Genomic DNA, 25,407 nt, shown 5'->3' on the forward strand with positions numbered 1-25,407 from the left:
GCATTGCTCTGTCGAGCTGTTTTTTAAGGAACAGTTCTAGTAGAATAGCTTGCTAATGGGACAGTGGAAGCTTCAGAAACGTACACACATTTTTTGCACACCAAAATCTTCAGTCTCATTCTGGCCTGTTCACGTAACAGTGGTAAACCAGTGGTGAGAAGTTCTTTTCTATAAACATACTCATGGTATATGTTGCACTGTACATAGTACTTAAAAAGATGAAATAAACATACTAAAATAACCTTAATATTTATAAACTTACTCTAGCCCAGTAACGGAAAGCCAAAACCAAGGGAATAAGGACAGGCTCCAGTTTCCCAAGTGCAGCCAGCAGGTCAGTTGTAAGGCAAGCCACATCATTCCTAGCACTCACTTTACATGTCAAACCACTGCAATTACAAACATAACAAGGCAGGAAGAAAAAAAACACTTATCTCTCTGAGTAAAACCCATCATACTAAAATCATACATTGAAATGTCTCTCTGTGTAAGAACCTGACCTTTTTAATGGAAGCTACAGAATATAATATTTTCTTTACTATCAACTCACGAGTTGGATCTATAACTTACAGAAGTCCATCACAGCTAAAAACACAAAATGTCATTAAGAATTTGCTTAAGTTTTGCCATTATTTAATTGTGCAATCTTACACAACTCAAACTCCAAGTGTATTTTTCATACACGGAAAAAAAATTAAAAAGCAGGCTGGAATGACTAGTAAGATCTAATCCATAGTCAGTCAAAGCAATGTGCATCATCATACAGCAACTACATTTCATTTTGGCGGTTACTACCTGTTAAGAATTTACTGCAAGTGTCAGATGATGTGTCCTTACTGGAAATGTGACTCTCATAAAATGTTTTTAAAATCTTGGATTAAACAGCTGGCAGAAATTTTAAATATTGTCTGAGAACCATTCTACTTTTTCCTTATTTAACTATAATAGAGTGGGCATTTTCAGACTCCTACAACCAACGAGCTCTATGAATATGTACTAGTCCAAGCACAAAAACAAAGCTAAGCTTTCTTTCTGGATTGTACCTCCCTTGTGTATGAGCAATTCCCCCTTGACATGAAAGTTAGATAAATGTTACAGTAATACTTCTTGCCAGGAGTGAAGGCAAGCAGCTGCTATGAACAAGCACAGTAGAAATTGGTATCTCACTGAAAATCCTTTTCAATAACATGTACCTTTTAACGTCTTTGCAAAAGACAACAGGAACTTTGGCATGGAAATCTGACTCCACGTCTGAGTAGACAGCTAAGCAAAGAGGGGAGGAAAAAAACATTATATATAGAAGTTTTGCACAGTTTTCCCAATTGTGTCTTCAAAACTGTAACATTTATATCAGGCACTTATACAACTCAAGTTCCAAGTTGTGTGTATGTAAACACTAAGCAATACTTCTTGGTTACTTCAGATGCTCACCATTAGTATCACACAGCCAGTAGAAAGAGAAGAATAAAGTTGCTTTCCTATAGCAGATGTAGACCTTAAGGCTATGCTGCTTACCTGCCTAGTCTTGCTGTATATTCTGCCTGTGTCTGCAAGATCCTTACAGCTGGTAGCATCTGCTAGAACCACACTCTCTCCTAGCTACTCTCCTACTCCCTCCTCCCTCTCTCTTTTCAAAGACACAAAGGACGGAAAAAGCTCAACCATTTTGCAATTCTCCAGCAATACAGAATTACAAAGGAATAGCAATCATTAGTAGTGACGAAGGTGCAAATTACAGAATCTATGTAGACAGCATAAATTAGAACACTATAAACACGGTAAAGTACATAACCCTTCAAGCTGTTGTCCTTGTGACCAGGTTGTGATGACCAACCAGAAGTTATCTGGGTTTGTTTTGTTTTGTTTTTTAGGTGAATCTTAGGTATTACAATGAATTGCAATAATTGCACCGCAGTCCTATTGAATTAAGCATCCAATTAGCCAGCATCATATACGACTTGCACACCACACACTTCACAAGTGAGAAAGTTACTCAAGAGGCAAGAAACCTTGGGTGGGCATTAACAAGACAAGCTGTAGTATGAGGAAGTAGCAAGGGTGCAGGTAGCTGGAATCCAACACAGTCTCTGGAAGAATACTGCCAAACTCCAAGTTTCTCTGCAGAGACCACAAGCAGACTAGGTGCGTTTCTGAGCACTTTTGTCCTATCAATGTAAAAAGGACGGTCTGTCCTGTATTAAGGGGTTATCCGGGATTAAATGAAGTCTTGGAAAGGCAACCAAGAGGTAAATAGCACTAGTCAGGAAACTGGGCTGGCATCTCTTTTAGAACCTCTTTGTCTTCAGGAGATTTGAAAGATGCAAGGTTATATCTCTAACAAACCACCAGGATTGTTTCAGAACTGCTTGTGGAATTGATCAAAATTTCCTGCAGGATCAGAAAATGCAATGCTACTCATGTCACCCGATTCAAGACATTCGGATTACAGGGTTAGACCACTTCCTGACAGAACAAGGAGGCTACAAGTTTCAGAAGCTCAAAACAGTTCTCACAGATGTTCACAAGCAAGTGGAAAGTGGCTGCTGGGTTTGCTGTATGGAATCTCTCCTATAAAACAAAACTCTTGCTGACCCAGGATCTAACACTGTTACCATAAATTGTGATCTGAACTGGCTGGAGGAAAAAAAATTTAAATAATTATTTGAGTAAATACATTGTGTGATATTTTTTGTTAATTTAATTAAATAGAAATGAGATGTAAATAACTCACCACTATTCTTTAGGATTTCAAGCACCTGTATCAGAACATCTGGCTGACTCATCTAAAATGACAAAATTAGAACAGATTATATCATTCAGACCAACCTATTTCAGTTTTCACTTAGTTTAAAACTGCTTACGTTGCACAGTTAAGAACACTATGGGTTTTTGTTTTTTGTTTTTTTAAACAGAAGTGAAACCATGTATCTGTATTAATTAAAACATTAACTGTACCTGTCTGCACCATGAAAACAGGTACTAGTAAATAAGCCATCTTCTTCATTTAGCCTACAGCTTTTCTAGTTAATACACTTGCCCTATGAAATCTGTTACTGTGGAACAGTAGTAAAAACAATGCTTGCTATACATTCAGCAATTTCAGAGTCAACATACGCCACTAGAAACATACAATACTAAATAACTTAGATTTTAACATCAGAGTTAACCTTCAAAAATCCTTAGGGAAATAAACATTTTAAAATGTGTTTTCTTCTCTTCCCCAGAAATCAACTATCCATTTTTGAAACGGTGTTTAAAAGATGTGCTCTGAAATAGTTCAAAGAAAAGCTAAAACTAAGTACCATCTTTGAGCTTCTACGACAAAGTGACATGGTGAACTCAATGTGCACTTGTCTGAAAAAGGTCTCAGTTTTGCCTCCTAACTGCAGTATTATTTCAAAATGTTATATGCAAATATGTACCCAAAGCAGATATCTGGAATTCCTCTGTAGCACACACAGTCCATGAAAGAGCACGTTCAGCAGTTGTCTCTCTTTAACAAGAGTATGCTGCTTATATCCTGTACCAAAAATGTACCAACAACTTCAATGTCTACGGGCCAGCTCCACTGCTCTGGAGGAGCAGAGTAAGCTATAAACTGGGATATGACATCTACTTGGAATTGACTAACACATAAAAAGGAAAATTGTCAGTTTTAAGCCAACCGTTAAATAAAAAATAAATAAATAAATAGGAACAAAGACCTACAAGATTTTACTGTCTAAACCTTGAGCACTTAAAAGCATGCTTATTTATAGTCAACTTTTTTTTTTAATATTGCCTCAGTGCTTATTCAAAAAATGAAAAAGTGGCAAGCATAAAAAATAAAAACAGAATTAAAGTTATCTCACGGCAATAAAAACTTTCTCAGCTTGATTTATAGCACACCTGATACCAAACCAAGGATTAAGTGCTTTGTGCTATTAGAGCACGGTATGTCCCAATAGGGGATGCAGGCAATGGAGTAGAAATAAATGTTGTGGATAGGCTTGATTTAAAGAACAGTCCTGGTTAAAACAAGAGAACATTTACTCACCTTTGGGGGAAATTTTATATCAATGTTAACATCACTGGTTTTAAAAGCAAATCTAGTTAAACAGGAGCCATACATCCTCAGTGAACAGTCTGGAAGAGAGAGAAACGTATTTAACAGCTAGTAAATAAATCAGTCTATAATGGACGACACATACCGTGCCTTAGATACCATAACTCCCAAGCGGTACTCTCAGATTAATGAATATTGAAGCACTTTCTTACTTCTCAGAAGTCATTTCTGTAACACAGACTCACAGGAAAACTGATGACTCAAATAGTACAATTACCAGATATTCAAAATTTTAAAAGAGATTTCAAAATCAACTTTCACTGCAGCCTTAGTTTCGTTTTTTTAATACAAAATTAAATATAAAATAGTGATGACTGCCATCACCCTAGTGCAGGATTTTAACTAAGTTTTTGTTGTTAATAACAGCTTGATTTCACTGCAGCAGCTAGCCAAGTACAAATTATTTGTTGCCTCATAAAAATATTTGTGACAAAAAACATATACATACTGCAATCACCATTAATTATATACATTAGCAAGTTCCTATGCCCAATTCATTTGGAAACAGACATATAAAACATAACTTTGATGTAATCTAAGCCACAGAGCTAAGCATCCATTTATTAAATAAATCTGGAGTTTTTAATAAATCTGTGATAATCTGTAATTCTGTAGTTGATATGGCTCCTTATCTGAAGGGACGTACAACAGATCTACTCGGAACTGATCAGGAAGTAACCACACAACAACAATATCATGACAAATGTCATTCCACTGCATAAACAATAGTTCATCCCACTTCATGATATAATTGGTGTAGATGAAAGCTTTCCTATAATATATATTTGGGCTCTGACATATTTATAGCAGTAAAATTTGGGACTATTCTCAACCCCCTCCCAATTGCATATCCTTCAGGGAAAAAAAAAAAAAATCTTAGTTGCCTTTGTGCTTGAACCAAATACTCTCAAACAGAACCACAACAAAAATAAAATAAACCTTACACATTCACAGCTTCAAACAAACCTCTGCCTACTCTCTGCTACTTAGAAACCAGCCCTTTCAAAATGAATTTGCTTGGCACAAAAAAAACCCAAAAAACAAAAAACCTAAACCCACTGCAATTACTTCCTATGGATTCCCATGGTAGTAAGAACTATCACGTTGGTTCTGTTGTGAGCTCTAGAGAAAAAGAAGCCAAAATGTTTTCAATACTGCGCATGAATTGAATTTTACCCTAATTTACAGCTTGGAAAATACATTCATTAAAACATACCAGGCTTTAAAAAGCAAGAAAAGAAACTGCCATTCACTGCTACAGACATACCTCTCCACATCACTTCATCAGTCCAAACATATCAACTAGCCAAATGACATTAACACAGTAGTTTTCATGAGTATGTATGTAAAATTGTTGCCTTTGTCTTGTCTCATGCTAAAATACTAATTTTCAGTGGAAAACTCAACAGCATGTCAGAACAGAGGTTTGCACAGAGGAGCCACCCATGGCAATATTACAGAGTAAACAGATTAGCAAAGTTCTGCACCTTACGTTTAAGTGCATATTAAACACAGTTCCTCAAAATAAGGCTAATCATCCTACAGCAAACAAAAAGTCTTTCTTACTCCTGTATTTTTATAGTGCAAAGGGAAAAAAATAATAGTGTTTCTAAAACAAAACAGAAAACGGTATAGAACATCAGCTCAGTTTTGATATAAATGAAATGTGAGTTTGAAAAGTCATTCTTCTGTCAGTGAGATCAATACCGTGTTCTGTTCAGAGTCACTGAAAAGTCAGCTATTGTTAACATTATGCAAACATCAATGTAGCTATAAAACTCAGCTCTCAAAATTTTCGGTGTATCAATTGCACCACAGGAGATAACGGGAAATTAATGCAAAGCAGCAAGTGTCATGGATTATTTTATTTTCCACCAGTTCTATAGACTGGATTTGAATGTTTCACGTGTTCTAATGAAGTGACATACTACATATCTGAAGCAAAAGCATGACTACCGTTCAGCATCCCCAGACAACTCCTAAGAACTTGAGCAGTGTAAAGAAACTTAACTACCTGAAGTGAGAACATGACTAATCATTTAACCTACTCAGACTTTTTTTTCTTAAGTTATCAAGGAAGAACTAGATGAGGTATGATATTTACATATAATTAAGTAAGCACAGTATTTCAGAGGAGATATATCTAGACCTGTTAAAGATAATTCAGGTATTTGAAAGATTTTCAGAAGCTATAGCTGACCTCCAAGCACAGCTTTCTTCACTTTAGGACCCACTAACTATAAACATGCATGAGAAGAAATGCCTGTTAAACAATAAACTTTCTTAATTTTAATGACTTCTTTTAATGAAGAGTTACTGATTAGTACCTGCAGACGTTCCATAACACAATTAAGTACTAAAAATGCCTTATACCCTTAACAAAACCCCTCATAGATAAGATCTAAAAAAAACCCTTCCTTCCCCCCAAATTTATGCTTTTAAAAAACTGGTTCACGTGATTTTTATTTGCCCCGAAAGACTTCACAAACAGCTGATGCATTCACTGGTAGGACAAAAAAGCCAGAGTATTTTTCATGCTCCTTCAAGCTCCTTCCTCTTTCCCCTCCCCGTTATTACATTCATATCCGTTTAATGAAGCGCACTTGACAACTAATCTCTCTACTACAGTGCACATCTCTGCAGGCGTTCAGTAATACCAGTTAGGTTTAGGACTAGTCTGAGAGAGACAGCCTCAGTGGCTGAGGCTTTAAACAAGACCAAGGAGGAAACATTTGGGGCCCCAGACATTTCTGATCTTCACCAGAAATCATCACTTTAGAGAAGCCAAACGGCTTCAATAAACACGTATCAGAAAGAAGCAAAACCAAGCACAATCATATTTTCCTCTTTTTGTAGGTCTGTTAGCTGCATTTAAATCAAGTGCTAATCTATATTAAAATGCCTGTATATATTAATACTGTATAATATATAGATACTTCAACCCCAAATTTATTATTCCATCACTAATGAAGGTATCAAAATCTATATGAGAATAAACAAAGAGAACAATTTCCACCTAAAGAAAACGGAGGATACTATGGATACCTGGTAAGGGCTGTTGAATAATTTTCTCCATCTCGTTTACAATTTCTTGACGGATTCTGAAGTCATCATCTGATATGCCTTGTTCATTTGCTGCCTCAATGAGTGTAAAACTCAGAGCAGCCAACTGTGCGGAGGAGGGGGGTGGGAGGGCACGCAGCTCATTTTCTTCTTGTTTTTCCTGAATAATTTTTGGATGATAAAAGTAAAAACTGATATTTTAAGAGAAAAAGGTTATCTCATAGTATTGCACAATAACGGAACGTGTTGTTTGTTGTTTGTGTTTTTTCTATTTACATGCTGTCCCGACCACACGTTTGCAAAGGTAGGAACTCTGCCTGGCCCGACTGACAAACGTAATAGTGTGGCTCATGGAAACGACTGTAGCTGCTCAGTGTTTACAAGAGAGCACGTTGTTTCACAGCTGGCAATTGGGGAGAAAGTTTGGAGCGTCACGTTCTGGAACCACGTTTTCAGACAGCTCTGAAACAGAACGCATCCAAGGAAGTGAAAAGCTGCAACTCTTTCTACATACTGAAAGTAACAGCGTTGAGGAAGGGGTCACACAGTGTTGAGGAAGGAGTAGGGTCACACGATTTTTCAGAATGGATCACAACTGAAGGAAAGATTTCAGGGGCAGAAAAGGTATCCCTAACACCAAGTGAACTTAAGAGGTTGAGTCTCCTCCCACTGCTACCAAACAGCTAATGCCAGGAAGTGCTATTTTTAATCCATCAAATTATAATCACTTTAATCCGACAGTAATAAATGTCAGTGGCATCAAGCCATTTGGGGGTAGGCGCAACAATTGCTTGTTTTACAGATTCATCAACTACATGAAATATATGACTGACAACAGAAATTAATAATAACCAGAAAACAGTTATGCACTAACTATGCGCTAACTAACTACTAGTTATGCACATGCCAGTCGGCGTGAAAATCATGTTTGGTTAGTTCTAGACTGTTTCTATCAACTTCTATTTTCTTAAACAAATTTAACATAACAGAGGAGATGTGCATTTCTGAAAAGGTTTTTTTATTTATGGCATCGCTATAGGCTTTTCCTTGAGTGGGGAAGTGGAAGCTGCTGCTAAGCTTATTTTGTACTGTCACATTTTATTGTTAGAGCTGTAAAGAATGGGACCTCTTTAGTCAAACTAAGAATCTTCAACTTCTGGTAATTCAAATGTATACACTGATATATCTAAAATACATAGTGTTTTGGAAGCCAATACATGTGTTTAATGAAGTAACATTTAGACAGCTACATGCTATTTATCACTGCAATGTAGTGAACAACATAAAGCTACCGTAGACAAGTGTTATAAACTGAAACCACTCCCTGTCGTCTATCATTTCCATTCACTGCTAAAGAAACCTCTTTCCTCAACTCTTATCTCCATACCCAGATGGAAAGCATGGTACAAAAGTGTTTCCGTATCACTTGTGGGTCTGGTTTCTTGCAGTTTTATTCTTTTTTTTCTCCTCATGACGTAATTTAGCAGACAGCAAAAGAACCAAAATCCCTTACAACTAATAACTGAACATAAAAAAAATACTCCTCTCTGAGGACACTATGCATCTATGGCATTCAGAGTGTTCTCAGTGAAGTCTTGGCTGGCATATATAAGAGAATTAGAGCGTTAATCCCACGTACAAGCGTGGTAAGTAGTACACGAAAGCAGGAATAAGCAACTCACTACACTTTGGGAAATAGTTGTAGAAGTCATTTAACTATCTGAATCACAAAACTCTACAAACTTCTGAATTTGTCGATCACCACCAGTGTTTACACAAAGCAGGTTGGCAACAAATGAAACGTGTGCGCCATTTACTAGTCATGCACAAAACTTATTTTTTTTAAAGCAACATAAATGCTAACAATATAAGGAAAAATAAGGAAACTGGTTGCCTTTCTCCTTAAAAAAAACCCTCCAAGTTGTGCACATATTTTTTCATATGAAACATACACACAACCACAGGGAGATGACAAATGACATCTCAGGAACTGAATCGCTACTTCAATTCTCTTTTTTTAGTCTACACGTACTATTTCCTTTGCTTACCCGTCATAGAAAGGATGTAGATTTAAAAAAAAAAAAAAAAAAAAGATATAACACACAAATCAGACCAAAAAAAGAAAAACAAATAAACAAACCAAAAACACAACCCTCCCTCCATGATGTTTTTGCCACTAACAGTGTTATTTCTGAAAGAATCAGAAAAACTAAATGTACTTGTCATCTTGAGCTACCTAGCCTCCTGCTACTAGGAATATGAGGCTCAAGATCCAACTGAACTGCCCACTACTCAGAAAGACTAATTTAAAGCAACTATCACAAACGTTCTTTCCTCTTGCCCTGGACAGATCACCAAGCCCTTGCTCTCAAACAGAAAACGAGCAACAGGAATTTGTGCATCCCTGTTCAGCACACGCAAACTTTTACCTAAAAGGAGATGACAAAAAGAAGCATACCACATAACAAAAATATCTTAATTTTTAAAAATAGAAAAATAACAGTCAAATTTCTTATTTGTTAACTTACCATTATATTTTTCTTATGACGTTTTTCTTTAATATGCTTGTGAGCTCCCTGGATATTTTCAATGTGAACTAAGCAGAGCTTGCATAGATACTGACAGTTGGTGTATTCTGGGGAGCGCTGGGGAAAAACGGTCATAGATTAAAAGAAAATGTTTCTGCCAATGTCATCTGAAAAACTCAACTGTTTGAACAATAAATTGCATTTAACGATTATGTAGCACTTACAATGTCCAGGTGTTTTGCAAACACTAAGTGATCTCCAAAAAAACCAGTGGAAACGGATTTGCACCCATACAACAAGGGGCGAAAGCAAGGAAAGGAAGTGAGATTATTTGGACGTTACACTTCTAAGTAGATTTCAGTGAGGCAAGATCAAGACTTAACAGTTTATGCTGACTAAGCCTGAACTAAAGAGCTGTAAACTCTTCCCTTATCAGCCCAAGCTTTCAATAACCATGGATTTATTAAGTCTCAGCATCTATCCTCATTTTTCTGAGGAGAAAATGGGAAGCATTCATCACACTATCTGCTATACACGTTATGACAGATAGTGGAGTTGCCTTGCTTTGGATATTCACAGTGTAAAGTGCAATACTGCATTTTGTATTCTATTAAGAAGGGTACAGCCGGCCAACAAGGAGGAAGATAGCTGGTTTCTGACTTCCTGCTGACTGTACTCTGCATAAGGTGGGATCTTCCGGCTGGAAGTGAGCTTACAGTTCAGCACGCTCAGAACTGGCGAAACTCCCGAATGAACAGCGTTTTGGATAGACAGGCTGCGAGCGATGGAGTACCCAAACAGGGAGCTGCAGCCTGGGAGATGAGAGAGGCGCAAGGGGCATGCCTGCAGCAAGAAGCAGCCTCACAGCCAAGCTTCAGGAGACGAGAAACCACCGAGAACTACTCTTCTCCAGGAAACCACCGAGAACTACTAGACTAAACGGCAGAAAGGAACACCTCTGCAAAGAGGGGGGCAAGAATTGCTTTCAAATCCTCCACTTCTGTCTCATCCAGTAGAGGTTTTTTCTTGCTCTGTTGCAATGTTCTAATAAGATACAGCTACAGAGATAGGAAATCTTTTCATATGCTCACTTCAAAAGACACAATGTGAGAGCGTTCCTCCTCATGTCCCTCTTGAAGGGATCCCAAGAAAAAAAAAAAGATTAGTTTTCCTCCAGACTTTCACTTTTCCAGTAACCGCTGTCAGTTATAACGGCGAGACTAAAAGACCCTACCTAACGTTTCCATTCTAATTCTAATACATCTGTATTTACTAAAACGGAAAAGCATGCTGAAAACACCAGCTGTTTAACAGTGTCATAGCAATGAATGAACACAGAACACCATTTTAAGACCCTGAAACGGACTATTTTTAGGTTAAACAAATTTGAATTACTCTATAGAAAACCTAAACCACTGCTAAATTTGGACAAGTTTTTCAACTTACTGAGTTTGAGCTTTGACTTTCAGAAAGACTTCAGACACTTTCTGATATTTTCCAACATCAGAGTAAATATCAATTTAAAATAACCCAGTCATTACACTTTCATTACTAATTTCCTTCATCTGCATTTTCTGCAACACTGATACCTAACAAGATGAAATTAAACATCTACTAGGAACGTAAATTACAGTCAGTTACACTTGGCTAACTATGAAGATTTAAGGACTGCAGATGAAAAATAGTATTTTAGCACTCTTCTGAAGTTGAATGCATCTCGGCAACAGTAATATTAAAAATGATTGGCTATTTCTTTAAATCAAGTTAAATGAAAACGTGCTGAATGTTCAATGAAAATTGCAGCCCTCCAGAAACAGAGATACCTAAGTACATGCAATACTGCTTTGCAGTACTAGGTCAACAGATGTTGTCAGAAATGTTGAATCATGTAATGCCTTTTACTTTGCCTTTATTGTAATGCTTGTTTTCATCATCTAGTTATGCTTAACACCAGTAAAGAAAGGGGTAAGACCTCAAAATACACTAATAAAAAGTTACAGATTACTACTTAAATAAGTTAGACGCCTTCAGATAAGCTAGGCCTACTGAAATTTACCCTTGGCTCATCCATCTCAGAGCCATTTGCATCTTAAAGAACCCACAGAGAATGAGATGGCTCCAAATCACTAGGAAAGAAAAACTTAAGACTGTCTTTAAAAGTCTAAAAAGGATAAGCCAAGGAATCAGAGACCAGTCAGAAATAGCCTCCAGAAAAATACTGTAATAAATAACTAAGATATGAATAAGTATGTAGAAGAAAACAGGTCACAGGGGACGAACTGATCTGCTATGAACAAATTATACTAAACCAATTTTGGGGTTGCTTTTTAAAAACACAAAATCATAAGGCTTGAAGTAGCAACAGATGTTGTATCTTAGATTCAGCACGTTTTTTCAACACTCTACATAGTATCAGTCTCAAAAGCAGATCATAACGACTATTTAAATAAGGATTGGTAAGGTGGGAGCAAAACTGCTCAGAAAATGGCCTTGAAAGGGCACATAGCAAAGGTTCACCACCTATCTAGAAGTACGTGCAAGCAGTCTTCAACAGGGTCCTTTCGGGGTGAGAATCATTCACGTTTTTGTTAAAGACTTACGAAATCCAACAGAGGGTGTGCTGACTACACTTGCACAAGACATCAATTTGGGAGAGGTTACAAAAGGCTTTGTAAGATGATGACAATTCCAGGTGATCACAACAAATCAGAAAAACAGAATAAAGCGCAATTAAATAACACCAAAGCAAAGTATTATTCCTGCCTACGTATTATCAACGACAATGAATACAGGTCTGGCAACACCTGGCTGGGCACTTCTTAAGGAAAGGATATGGCAATCATAGCAAATCAAAGTACAAGTCAACTTCCTATTGCTGCTATAACAGCAGACATCCTCCTCTAACAAAAACACAAATGTTTTATTTCAGATGGATGAAGTCAACTTTCCTCTTTACAGAGTACCAGTTAAGACCTCAGCTGAAACACTATGTCCAATTTTGGATACCTGTCACATGGACTAGGTGGCGGAAGTCCAGAGAAAAGCAACAAGAATTATCTACGAGCTTAAAAAAAGCCACACATGCATCCAATGACATAGGAAGAAAGAGCGAGTCTAAAGAAGAAAACCCTGCAGGGAGTACTGGTAACGATATTCAAATGTGTGGAAGTTGCTAAAAAAGGAATGAATTGTTAGGTTTATTTTCCTAGGACAAAATATGAAGAGATTAAAATGCTGCAAGAAAGATTTGCATTAGATATTAGGAAAAACTTGTTGGTTTCCTACAGTGGTTTTGAAATTTGTTTCACTGAAGATTAAGAACAGCTTAGACAAACATTCTTGAACTGTTGTCTCCGGTATAGGCGATTCTGACTAGTGGAAGGCTAATACACTGAACATACCTTGAGGTCCCTTTCAATCCTGTATGCTGAGAGTCCAGGTAACCTGACTTTCTGGAAAAATCTCAGATAAGTAATGGAACAGTCATCCTTTAGGTCTGTGGAATTAAAAATATTGTTCCATATAGGCTACATTTGCCACAAAAGGAACATCAAATTTTCAGTCCACTCCTCCTGCTCCAACAAGGGATTAGTCAATTACTAGGAATAGCATCTTAGATCATGCAAGTGAGTCATTATAAAGAAGAAAGAAACAGAGGCAACAGGGTCTAATAGAAAAACCACCCAAAAAGAAATACGGCAAATACAATGAAAGGTAGGCTAAACGACCTTGTACAAAGATACTAACTTTCTTTTTTGTTGAATAAGTAACACAACTTACTTTTTCAAGTCGGGAGATGTAATCTCTTTCCAGTCGTTCTTCTGCTTGTTTCAGTCCTAGTTGTTGTTCAGCTGTCAGATTAGATTCATCAATAACAGCAGTGTTTTCTAAATAATCAGACTCCAAAGTGTGTTCTTTAGTCGATTCAGAATTCTTTACTTTACCTACAGAAAGAAATAGGTAGTTATTTTCTTCAGAATAGAAAAAATAGAAGTTATATAATATGGCCAGAGCAGTTGAGGGTGTCTCACTAAGGAACTGGGCACAAGTTAGAGCCACAGTCCAGACTTTCGTTGAAAGGTTGGCCAAAATCATCTTAGACATTAGAATCTCTTCAGTGTGTTTATTATAATTTTGGAGAGAGTAGCAGACTAGTCTCTGACGGAAGAGTGCTATCAAAAAGAAAAAAAAGGATAGATCCATTTTGTTCTTCAATCCTAACTTCAAATCCTCTATTAAGTTCTTCAAGGCAGGAAAAGGGGGTTTTTGTTAAGCACAGTAGAGTACCTGAGATCCTGATGCTCTACTGTGATAGAAATAATAAATACTAGGTATAAATTTTTACACCATACTTTGCTAAGGAAACAGTCATAAAACCACTTTAAAGACGTTGACCCAAACGATCTCACAAAGCTAGTATCCACACATTTCAACCACCTCAACTTGAAAGGCTGTTGGAGTGGCGTTTGAACGCCCCGTGACACCTCACTGCCCTACGGCTAGCAACCACAGCGCTCTGGAACGTCGCTATTTACAAACACGCAAGTAGATTCCGAAAGGCCAGTTTCTCCAGACGCCTACAATTTGTTCATCAGTAAAACTGAGGTTTTTATGAGGTATCTGTGTCCTCAGACCAGCTAGGAATCAAAAACTGAGCAAGTTTTCAAGTCCTGGCTTTGTCAGTGACAGATGGTCCCTGCAGTACATGATGGTGGTCTACAAAGAGCTGGACTGATCACAGGATGCTGCCATTTCAAGTTGTTTTTCTGTTACAATTTTTTGAGATTGCTTTTTTTTTTTTTTTTAAAAAAAAAGCAGTCTCAAAACAGCATTTTTACGGGGGGGGGGGGGGGGGGGTTAAAAAAAATCCTATGTTTTGAAGAAGTTGGACGAACCCTGTGCTAAGGAACTAACCTGAAATGAAACAAACTCTGATCCAGATATTTATTTCCAAAATCGAAGACAGAAAATGAACACTCTTAAGGATAACTGCTGATAGTATGTTACACAGCACCCTAAACAGAAAAGCCTCCTGCCAAATCATCTTTTGAAGATTTGGTAACAAAAAGAGCACAACAGTCACAGAAAAAGGTAAGTATTTCCGTACTACCTATAAGAAAGTTTTCTTGTTGAATTTTTCCCCTGATCTTTCTGAAAAGCAGCAATATCTGGCCTTTCCATAAAAGGCAATGACATTATGAAGGTTGTTTTTTTTTCCCCCTCCAAGGCACTAAAATTGCCTGAAACCCACGCACTCTAACTATCTTGCAAAGATGTTTAGATTTTTGACATGGTGTGGGGAGGGAAGAACAGCTGTTATCATAATCTCTATTCTCTAAGTAATATGCTTATTATTAATAATATGCTCTCTGTAAACGCACTCAGCAAGTTACAATAGGCAAAAAAAATGCAAATAGAAACATTTCAAAGCCTATTTCAGATTGTTAACAATTTTACCAGAAGAAAAATGAATAAAGCAGTGTTGAATAATACTCACTGAAGTCATCAGACTTCTGTTCCATTTTTCTTTGATCTGAAGCAGTCTTACCAGGATCACCAGTCTGATCAACACTAGTCTTCAACGTATGAACTCCCAGTGGATCTTCCAACACCACTTTCCCTCTCTGGGTAGCTGTTAAGGTTTCTGTACTAACTCCATTCCCAGAAACATGGGAGCCTGAAAAGTTTTCTCCTACTTGTTGGGCTTTTGTCTGTTTCAGGTTTTCCACTGCTGATGATAAATTAGAAAATTTTTTTGCTTTTCCATGACTACGATCCTGAAGGTTTGACCCCGCCAAATCTTTAGTCCCAGGAATACAACTATTTACTTTGCATGATTTATTTTCTCCTTGTTTTTCAGAAAAAACATCATTTTGTTTACTTTTTTTGCTGCTATTCCCACTTGGAGAACTTCTCCCAACATCCTTCACAGTTTTATCATTTCTGTTATGTTTATAATTTTGATTATTTGTAATTTTGACTGCTTTGCCTTCCTCACAGACAACACGGGCAGACTTCCTTGGGTCATGATTTCCATTCTTTGAGCTCCTGGCCTCTTCCATTATAGTGAAGACCTGCTTCTTCTGTCTCTTGAGACCACTTGAAGTGCAATTCTCCAGTAATTTGAAGTTGATTTTAAATCCACGGTGCAGGAAAGAATCGTAGCTGATTGTCTGCTGGAGAAATAGTGACAGACACTTTAAAAATGAAGGAAAAAAATATCAAAGCTCTACATAGAAAATGCATTAAAATAAACCTCTCTAAGGAAAAGTGAAACTACTAATGATGACAGGAAGCATGTTCCCCCATAGGCATAACGGGGGATTTTCATAATACATTCCATATCAAAATAAAACCCATGAATATTTTGTTAATCTTGACTTCTATTTAAAAGAGGTGAGATAAAAAAACAGCAAAACATGGTAACTATCACTCAGTGACACAACTTTTAACAGCTTGCTTTTTTCCTTCCTTCCTATTTTTGGCTTTAGGAAAAAAAAAAAAAAACTAAGAACCAAGATATCCACAATTACACTGAAAAAATTTGAAAAAAAAAAATTTAATATGTCTAGAAAAAATACCACGTAGTAAAACATACTGCTCCAATTAACCACTGAAGAAAACTAATTCAGTTTCCAGCAAGCTCCATTTTATCAACTGATTAAAAAAAAAAAAAAGATAAATCTTGACCTATCACCTACATCCACAGACACTTAAGTATTACATTTTTGACACATACAACTCTTGCATTTGCTAACTGCCATCAATTACAAAAGATTTTGCTTCTTCAGAAAAATAGAGGTAGTAAATATTTTGTTTAGCTACAAATTAACTTTACTTATCTAAACCTCAGTCCTTTAAGTAGTATATCATCTGAACCTGATTTTGAAGGCAAATCCCATGTTGTTTTTCTAATAGGAAGCTAAGCATGAATATAGGAGCCTGTTTGCTTGTAAGGAATTACTCTTACTAATATAAAGAACGAAGAGGAAATCTGTAAGAATTTTTTTTTAAGAATCCTTGAGATGGTAATAGGAATTACGAGAATAAAGAATTAGCCAAAAAAGAAAATGTATTCTAGACAACTATAGCAAGATTTGGAGTTCGGGAATACAAAGTTTCTCCCTTTCCTGTCCATCTGTATATTCAGTAGGTAGAAGCATGATCACTGGAAATTCCTGGATATTAAAGAACCCATTGAAATAAGCCTATCATCTAGTGAAGCAAAGGAATAATAGAAGAAAAAAAATCAAATTACAACTATTAGGTGATATCACAATGTACTTACTCTACTTAGCACAAAAATTTAAGAAGCACCAAAAGAAAGGATCAGGTTAAAATGCTTATAAAAAAGAAAAAAAAAAATCTTTCTGAATATTATCAGTATAAAGGATAACAATTTTTTCAGATTATATCATATAGTCACTCTATACCTCACTTTGAAGAGACACAAAGCAGAAAATGGACAGCTTAAGCCTCTACTTACATGATTTAAAATATGTATTATTTTTCCAAGAGGGCGAAAAAATTTCAAGAATTGTCATAAAGTTAATGTCAGCATCACAGTCAATTTCAATTTTTACTAAAATATACCACCTGAAAATTAAAAATCTAAACTACTAAATTCATTCCAACGGTGAAATATTTTACCTCAAAAATACATTTAGGTAATATTAGAGCTATTCGCTGTTAAACGCTGGTAACACTTGGCTCTCACTTCTGGACCAAAAGTTGAAGACTGGGAAGCCAAAAGAGTAAATAAAATTTGCCTTTGAATTTCAGTCGATCTTTCCCATAGCACTTCTTATCAGTCCAGCAACAGGAACGACTAGTGACCTGTACCAGTGTCACACAAGTTTCACAGTAGAAAGAAGGGCCCAGGGCCGCACCAGTAAACTACATCTGCTGGTGTCTGACCGCTAGTAGAAGGCTTTGCCCTACAAACTGGTGAAACGTTACTGTATGTAAAGGATATTGCCATCTGCAAACAATCCTCTGTTTAACTGTACAGATCTGTATGAGACAGAAAGAAAAGGAGAACAAGACTTCCCAAATTTTAAACTATTCATCATGTTTTAAGTTGCTCAACCTAAGGAAAAAAAAGGCAAAATAAATCACCAGTCCCACTTTCACTTCTCCTTCATTCCTGACACCCACGACAGACTCTTGCACAGAGCATGCCGAGGTTTCATGGTTTCACGTTCACAGTAAAGCTGCTGCAAGGAGCAATCCCACCCTCTTTCCATCCCTGGCTACTCACGCCCTCTCCGCAGGCTGCTCCTTCCCTCACACACTTCTGCAGGCTGCACGGGGAACAAAACCAGAAAACCAGTCCAGCTTAAACCCAAGCTGGCACAAGGGAGGAGGAGGTAATAACAAACAACTAGGAGCAGAGTGGAACAACTTCTCTGCCAGCTTAAAGTCACCCTGAAACTACGGCATTGGAAGGAATGGGGAACTTCAGTTTTGCTCTGCTTTTTATCACCTTCAAATTGGTCGATTCAGATTTTACAAAAAGGTTTCGAAAAACCACAAGAATTCTACTGTAGGCTCAACTGATCTGATCTCATCCATTCAATAAAAATACACAGTATGTACAAGTGTGGCTTACTCTTATAGAGCTTTTATTAGCAATTTCCTTAGGCTTTTTTTTTTCCTGTCACAATTAAAACTATCTTTATAACCTAGCTAAAAAATTGAGTACTGCCATAGTGTTACGTACCGATAGAGTGAATATAATCACATGTAGGTAATTAAGTTTAAAAAGCACAGAGCCATTCTTTATTCTGGAAAAAATTACAATAAAGACCGCTCATGTAATTTCCCAAGACAAACAGCATTTTGTAACAAAAAATGTTAAGAGTTCCACAACCAAATTCAGATCTGAAAGGCAAGTGCGCTAATGTTGTAGCACTTAGGAATGAATTCTGTTCCTTAATCCTGGCAGGATTTAGCAAACGAAAAAAATCTGAATTACTGTAACACGCTCAATAGTAACCACATTATCCTTCTCCTATAAAGGACTACACAGTAAACCAACTAATGAACCGTAACATTAAAAAAAGAAAGAAAGAAAAAGGGCAAAAAGACCACCACTAAAAGAAGACAGTTTTAAAAAGATAATTTTTCCTTCTCTGCCATAGATATTGACCACCTACATACAGATAGAGGGAAGAGAGGGAAATGGGAAGCTGAAAAGGAGTGTCTCTGAAAGGAGTAACATGGTTGGAAACAAAACATCAGAATGGAGTGAATCAGTGCTGAGGTGGCATCTTTCTAGAAACCTGGATGGCACGTCTTATTCGTAAGCTCAGGCTCATGTCAACTGCCAGACCTGGAAGCAAAGAGGAATCGTCACCCAGGCAGGCTGGCAACAAAAACGCAGTTTTTCACCTGTGTCTGCAAAGTGGGGTATGATTCACCTGTTGAAATCATTTGAGCGTATTTCATTTATTCAACTTCCTGGTGCTACAGGTGACTCAGTTTCCCCTGCTTTCCCGAATGTGCAGTGCCAGCAACTCCTCTGAAATCTAGCTCAATTCTTGGCACTTTGTAGAAAAAACTCTGGCTGAAATACAACAGCTTGAGGTCAGACAAGATACCATCTGACCTCAAACTCCAGAAAATGATTAAACTTATTGATAAATACCTACAACAATGAATTTAAAAGTAGCTAAAACATTATTTTAAAATTCATTTCAGGCTGATGAAATGAAGGAACCAAATTGTTTCACTTTCATTTTTGCCAGTTTCTTTTGCTTCCTTGATCTCTCAGACCAGCATTAGAAAATTCTGTGTTTGAACTGCAAATATTCAGGGCAATGCTTAAATGCAAACAGGAAAAAAAAAAAAAGATAAAAGAATAAAGAAAAACACTCTCGAGGATGTATTTCTACCCATTTGCCCTTCCACCTCTTCAAGCTTTTCAGCTGTATTTAACTCCTTCTAACACTATACATTTTGGGTTGGATTTTGTCACAACAGGACCTCTTCACGGATGAAGAAACTCTGCGCTCCTGCATTTTGAGGTGTGACAAAATGCTCTTTGGTAAAGCATTTCTTTTTCAATCATTTAATTAGCGGCAGAACAGAAGATGCCTGGTTTGCTATACGTTCCTTTTGTGCTCTCTCCGTGACTCGCTCTAGCACAGGCCATTGGGCAAGCGGCAAGATGTGCTGGAGACAAAGAAACATACACGCTCACCAGTTATTACCTGCTCCCCAAGAGCAAATGTAGTTTCCTCCTGCTTTTCTCTCAGTACAGGCACCTTCTGGACTGAGACATCTTTTTTTTTTTTTTCTCTCTCCCAGAAAACATACAGTAGCTCAATGGTCTTTGAGATTATTTCAAATATGTTGTAAAATTCGCTTGTAACTGACTAGAAAGTACAAGAGCAATCACAAGGGTGTAGACGAAGAACTGCAGTGAAACAGAACAGCCTCATAAGTTTCATTTCCTTAGGGAGGACTAGATTAAAGATAAACAGCAGAAGTACTACAAACATAATTGTTATCACCCTCTTTCTATAAAGCACTCCCTCCTTTGAGAACAAGGGACCTGCTTTTATCGGAGACCTGCTTTTATCGGTCCCATTATGATTGTCCCTTAAGCTCAAATCTCCCCAGCCTGCCTTCCAGCAGTAAGTGGGATGATTAACCTCAGCTTCCCCAGGCTGATTTCCAATATAGCCCAGCTGATTTTCCTCGATAAAAACAAATAGACATTCAGCAAACAGAGGTTACAGCCACAGAAAGAAACAAAGGGAAAAGCAGTCTTCTGCACTCTGCTCATACTGCAATACAGGTAGTGTCTTCTTCTACAGACCTAATGTGCTAGAAAGAAAAGACGGGGGAAAAAAGTCTCTTCTCTGGACTGTTGATAGCCTCAGGCCCATGTTTGTGTCTGAGAACTGAGAGAGATTTTTCAAGCTTCTCCCATATCCTATGGAGATAGTTTTTAAAAAGTTATCATACATTTATGTTTGCTTTTACGATAATCTAGGCATAACTGCATACAAACTATAATCGATCTTTGGTGGTTTTCCAAACTACTTAAAACTAAAACTACCAGCGATTACTGGCCACTAAAGCTCCTCAGGCTTCACCAGCAATAAACCAGCATAGGTATTCTTAGTAACAAACATATAAATGCTATGCAGAGTCTCAGATCTTCCTGCTTCTACAAGCTATAGAATTTAGGCTAATAAATATAATACTTTTAAAATCTATTCAGAAGGAAGCGAGTGCAGCATACGTGACATTTAATACAAAACAGTGAAAAAACAAAAAGGAATGCTCTGGGCTTAGTGAAGATGCACAGCTCCGCAGGAAGCTCTGAGGTTAAACATTACGGCATAGAGGATTGAAAACTTGCTAAGAGCGATCATTAGAGTCACAGAATAGTTGGGGTTGGAAGGGACCTCTGGAGCTCGATCTTGTTTATCATCAGATACACAAGTTCTATATACAGAACTTTAACAAGGGAATCTGAATTAGACAAGTACCACTGAGTAAGTGTCCTATGGAGGGACAGATGCGAAAAGCTTTCTTTGATACGAAAACCAGTAGTAACAAATCTAGGTGCCACTACCTAACTACAATTATGTTCTTAAATGACCAGAATATGCAAGACCAGAAATCTTTGTAAAACATGCTTGATATGGGTTAGTTTTTATTCGCATTGATTCTTGTTCTCTTTTCTATCCATCATATTATATTGTAGAAGAGTTAAGAAAGAGGTATGTTACCTAACAGCAAAACCAAGAACTACTAATCTCTGAACCTGCTGCTGCTGCTGCTGCCGACTCCCCTTCCAACCTCAGGCAAGGCATCCTCTCCCTCCCGTGAGCTGTAAAACAAAGTTACAATGACTTCCCTTCTCTTTGTATTTCACACAAGAATACTTTCCTAATGCTTCGGTACATTTTGGTTCTGATCCTAAATTTTACTGTAATAATCCTCTCAATGTTTGAAAAACACCACAATTTTATAACCAACTTAAGCAAACACTAAAGCCAAAAGAGGGTACCACTTGCCTCATGCTGTAAGGTACATGCTGTAACCAGATCAGGAAACTGGTCCAAGTTAGCTCCAACTTTAAAAACAAACACAGCTTTTGTACCAATGCAGAGGAGGAGGCTGAAGGAGGGGGGGAAAAAAAAAAAACAGACCAGAGTTGTGTGCATCCAAAGCCTTTCAGGGGCAAAATCAGCTTCCAGAGACCTGAACTGATCGTGAAGCTGGCTTCAACTGCAGAAACGTATTCAAACTCTATTTATCCATCTTGTTCTTAAGCAACTGTTAATACTTGTTGGCTGTTCTAAATAAAAATACAGCAGAACATATTTTTGGCATAGAAGTTCGTCTGGACCAAAATTTTATTTAACCAACAGCGATCCTTCCATGCAAACTCTGATCCTTGAGGAAGGACAGCCCCAGAATTACTTCAGACTAGTTGTAAACTAGTTGACAAACTACAATTAAAGCAAAAGGATCTGTTACCAGCATCTTTAACCCTGCTTTACCAGGGTACAGCACTTTCACTACTTAAAAAAACAAAATGAAAACCACTACTTCAGAAAAGTTGTCATGAACATGCTCATGCGGTTGGCTCATAGATTGAGTCACAACAGTTTGTGAAATAAAGATCAATACCAAACTCACAAGTCAAGCATTGCTGTCATCAAAAATTGAATTCTGAAAGTTACTTACTGCTGGTAATATTTATTTTTTTAATACAGCAACAGAAATAACGTATCAAGTTTCCTTAGATGATTTTTTGTTTTTCCAAAGATTTGATAAAACATCAGAACCAACAATTATAACCAGGGTACAGTATGGGTACATGTACAGCTATGTGTGCATCTCCAATCAAAAAAAGGAAAAAAAGGGATTCATACGCATTGTTACTAAATTTAGGTAGCAAGCTTTCAGTACTTTTAAAGTTAAAAGAGTTACTGATCTATCACTTATCTACAATTAATTTATGATAATATTGCACACTGTCTGAAAATGTGCCAAAAGCATCAGAAATATTGACTTTGCATATACAGTTCTCATTCTGCAAATGAATGCAATCAAAAAATGCAGAATCTTTCTTTATATGAGATCCCAGTGGAAGTCAGTAGCAGTACTAAATTAATTCTTTTATTATTGCCCTCCGCCACTGAAAGTTAATTTAGTTGATATGCTTTCTAAAATTTCAAAAGCAATTTTTACGTCTAGAAGACGGGATATACTCTCAGCTGGGCAGAGTTTTGCACTGCCTGATGGTAACAGTATGAATACCCAGTGTAAAACTATTATTCTGAGAAGCAGATCCGCAAGAAGCATAAGAGGAGCTCCCCAGGGATCTTGCTTTCAAGGAGGATGCAGGGAAATCCTGTTCCTCGCTCTTTCTCCCCGCAGCAGCAATTGTCTTCAGAGGAAGAGGCAGGTAAATACCTCGGCACTGTGCAGGTGCCCCCGGCACCTGGCAGTTCCTCTTCATGCTCTAGTTGAGCATGAGAGAGAAGTCCCAGCTGTCTTCTGTGCAAGAACAGAAGACAGAGAGAATTTTCTCATCCCTCTCTACGTATGTTATGGGAACATACAATACACGTGCTCCGGGAAACCATAATTACATCCCCAAATTATTTTTACGCAGGCATTTTCTCTAAAGTTTGACAGAACAACAACAACAAGACCCAGCTCACTGCATAACTGATGTCCGAAAAGGAGATCTCTCACTCCTAATATAGCTTCTTCTGCCAGATACTGTAATTAAGTCACATTTCTGTGGTGGGGTTACTTTTCTTGCCATGGAAATAATTATGTCATCTCTATCTGGGGTCAAACTATCAAAAAGCACCTACTGAGCCCGGGAGCGCAAGTCAAACGAAATCAGAAGCAAACGCGTATCCTCTGTACTCGAGCAAACACAGCGAATCCCAAACCCAGGGCGCAGCGCCAAGGAAGCCAAGTGATTTGGAGGTGAAAACAAAAGGAATTATTAGCTCCGTCTTTAGGCGATGCCGGAGCGCGGCTCCCGCACCGGCCCCTCTCCAGCCCCTGCGCGCTCCCACCCAGCCCTCCTCTCCTTTCCAGAAACCACCCTAAAAAAGCAACAAGGCCTGGAGCAACCTGACACATCCAGCCAAGCGGCGAATTACAGCACCCTGCAAACTTGCCCGCCTGTATTTGTACACACAACAGGGCCCAAGAGAAGAGCCCAGGGGGTTGGGGGGGGGGGTTCCCTGGGGGCCATTTCGAGGGGTGACTCCCGAGGGGGGGGAGCCCGGCGGGGGGGGGGGGGGGGGGGAAGGCCGGGACGGAGCCGCCCCAGTGGGGAAGGCGGCGGCGGCGGCGCAGCCCCCCCCCTCCAAGCCGCGGGCGCGGGGCAGGCTGCGGCCGCGGCTCCCCGCTGACCTTGGGGCCGCCCCCCGCGGTGGCGGCGGCGGCGGCCCTCGCCCCCCCCCCCCCCGGAGCCGGCTGCCCGCGGCGGCGAGAGGGCAGCGCGCCCCGCCGCCCTTCCTCTTCCTCCTCCTCGGCAGCAGCTCTGCGGCCGCTCTCCCCACCCCCCTCCCCCGCACCTCCGCGGCCCTCGGAGCCCGGTACCTGGCTGCCGCCCTAAAGGTACCGGGGCTGCGGCCCCGCCATGACCGGCTCCGGCTGCTGGAGGCCCCGACGCCAGCGCCTCAGTCCGGCCCGGCCGCCATGTCAGCCGCGCCGCGCGTTGCATTGTGGGGTGTGGGGGGGGGAGAGGGAGCCCCACGGGCGGGCCGGGCCGGGCCGGGCCGGGGGGAGCGGGGCGGCCGTTGAACCCCCCCCACCCCCCCCCCGCAGCCGCCGCCGCCGCGGAGGCAGAGGGGAGGCCGCAGTGGGTCCCGCAGAGCCGGGCTGCGGCCGCCCCTGCTGCTTGGGACGCCCCGGGGCGGCCCCAGCGCCTTCGCCGTCGCCGTCCCCCCCCGGCCATCGAGGGGAGCGGCCCCGGCTCCCCAAAACGGCACAGGTGGCCCCTGGGGACGGCGGCTTCGCCAGGTGTCCGGTGGGGAGGAAGAGGCGGCTTTCGGGGCCGTGCTGGCGGGTGACCCAAGGCCCGTCGGGGCCGTCCGGCGCTGCTCCGGCTTGGCGGCGAAGCGTCGCCTCCCGGGCTAAGGAGGCCTTTCCAGATTGAAAAAAAAAAAACAAAAAGGGAGCATAAAAGATTAATGTGGAGCTACTAAAAGGATTCAGAGGAAGTTATTGAAAGTAATGTGGGTACTAGTGCTGGAAAGGGCACCCCGGGGAGGTAAAGAAAAGTCGCAAGATGGGTAACGCTGGGTTCCCCAAACGCCGGCAGGACGTGCCTTGGACAAGGTGGGGAAACGTCAAGTCAGCACGATGCCGTGAGCTAATCCGCTTTCTCGCCGTTCACTTGAAGTTCACGTTTTAAGAAGCGAGGGCTGGGCGGCCCGGGGGTGTTGCTGGTGGGCTGTAGTGTGGAGCCTCTTCCCCCCACCCCCTTCCCCGGTCGGGGACACGGGCCCAACGACCAGAGCTGCAGCCCTGCTTGGTGGGCAGCTGACGTTAGCTGCAGGGTGGTTTCAACCTAGTCCTGTTTGACGAGGGTTTTTACTAGGTGTAGCAGGCCAAAGAGTAAATTGCAAAAGTAGATTATATAGATTATACTCGCTACCGAGTACAGCCCTCCTCGAGCAACGTTTAGGCATGCTAGCGAGCCAACAGGCATCT

General features: G+C 39.6%; 1 protein-coding gene across 6 annotated transcripts in view; it reads right to left on the reverse strand.

Moving 5' to 3' along the window:
• TUT4 (terminal uridylyl transferase 4) overlaps nt 1-24,425 on the reverse strand; it is a 49,639-nt gene extending 25,214 nt beyond the window's left edge. For 3 of the 6 annotated variants that reach the window (XM_068953153.1, XM_068953150.1, XM_068953155.1), the window contains exons 1-9: nt 24,292-24,425; nt 15,194-15,872; nt 13,477-13,640; nt 9,697-9,813; nt 7,151-7,328; nt 4,037-4,125; nt 2,732-2,783; nt 1,194-1,263; nt 263-389 (exon numbers count right to left, since the gene is read on the reverse strand). In XM_068953153.1, the coding sequence (XP_068809254.1) occupies nt 263-389; nt 1,194-1,263; nt 2,732-2,783; nt 4,037-4,125; nt 7,151-7,328; nt 9,697-9,813; nt 13,477-13,640; nt 15,194-15,758 (1,362 nt within the window). In that variant the 5' untranslated portion in view covers nt 15,759-15,872; nt 24,292-24,425. Of the gene's footprint in view, nt 1-262; nt 390-1,193; nt 1,264-2,731; nt 2,784-4,036; nt 4,126-7,150; nt 7,329-9,696; nt 9,814-13,476; nt 13,641-15,193; nt 15,873-21,443; nt 21,545-24,291 lie in introns of all 6 variants that reach the window. The other 3 variants (XM_068953152.1, XM_068953154.1, XM_068953151.1) reach the window with 3 other exon arrangements.
• Between the last annotated feature and the right edge of the window lie 982 nt (nt 24,426-25,407).

Source organism: Struthio camelus, chromosome 8 (assembly GCF_040807025.1).
Source record: "Struthio camelus isolate bStrCam1 chromosome 8, bStrCam1.hap1, whole genome shotgun sequence".
In the NCBI taxonomy this organism is placed as follows: domain Eukaryota; kingdom Metazoa; phylum Chordata; class Aves; order Struthioniformes; family Struthionidae; genus Struthio; species Struthio camelus.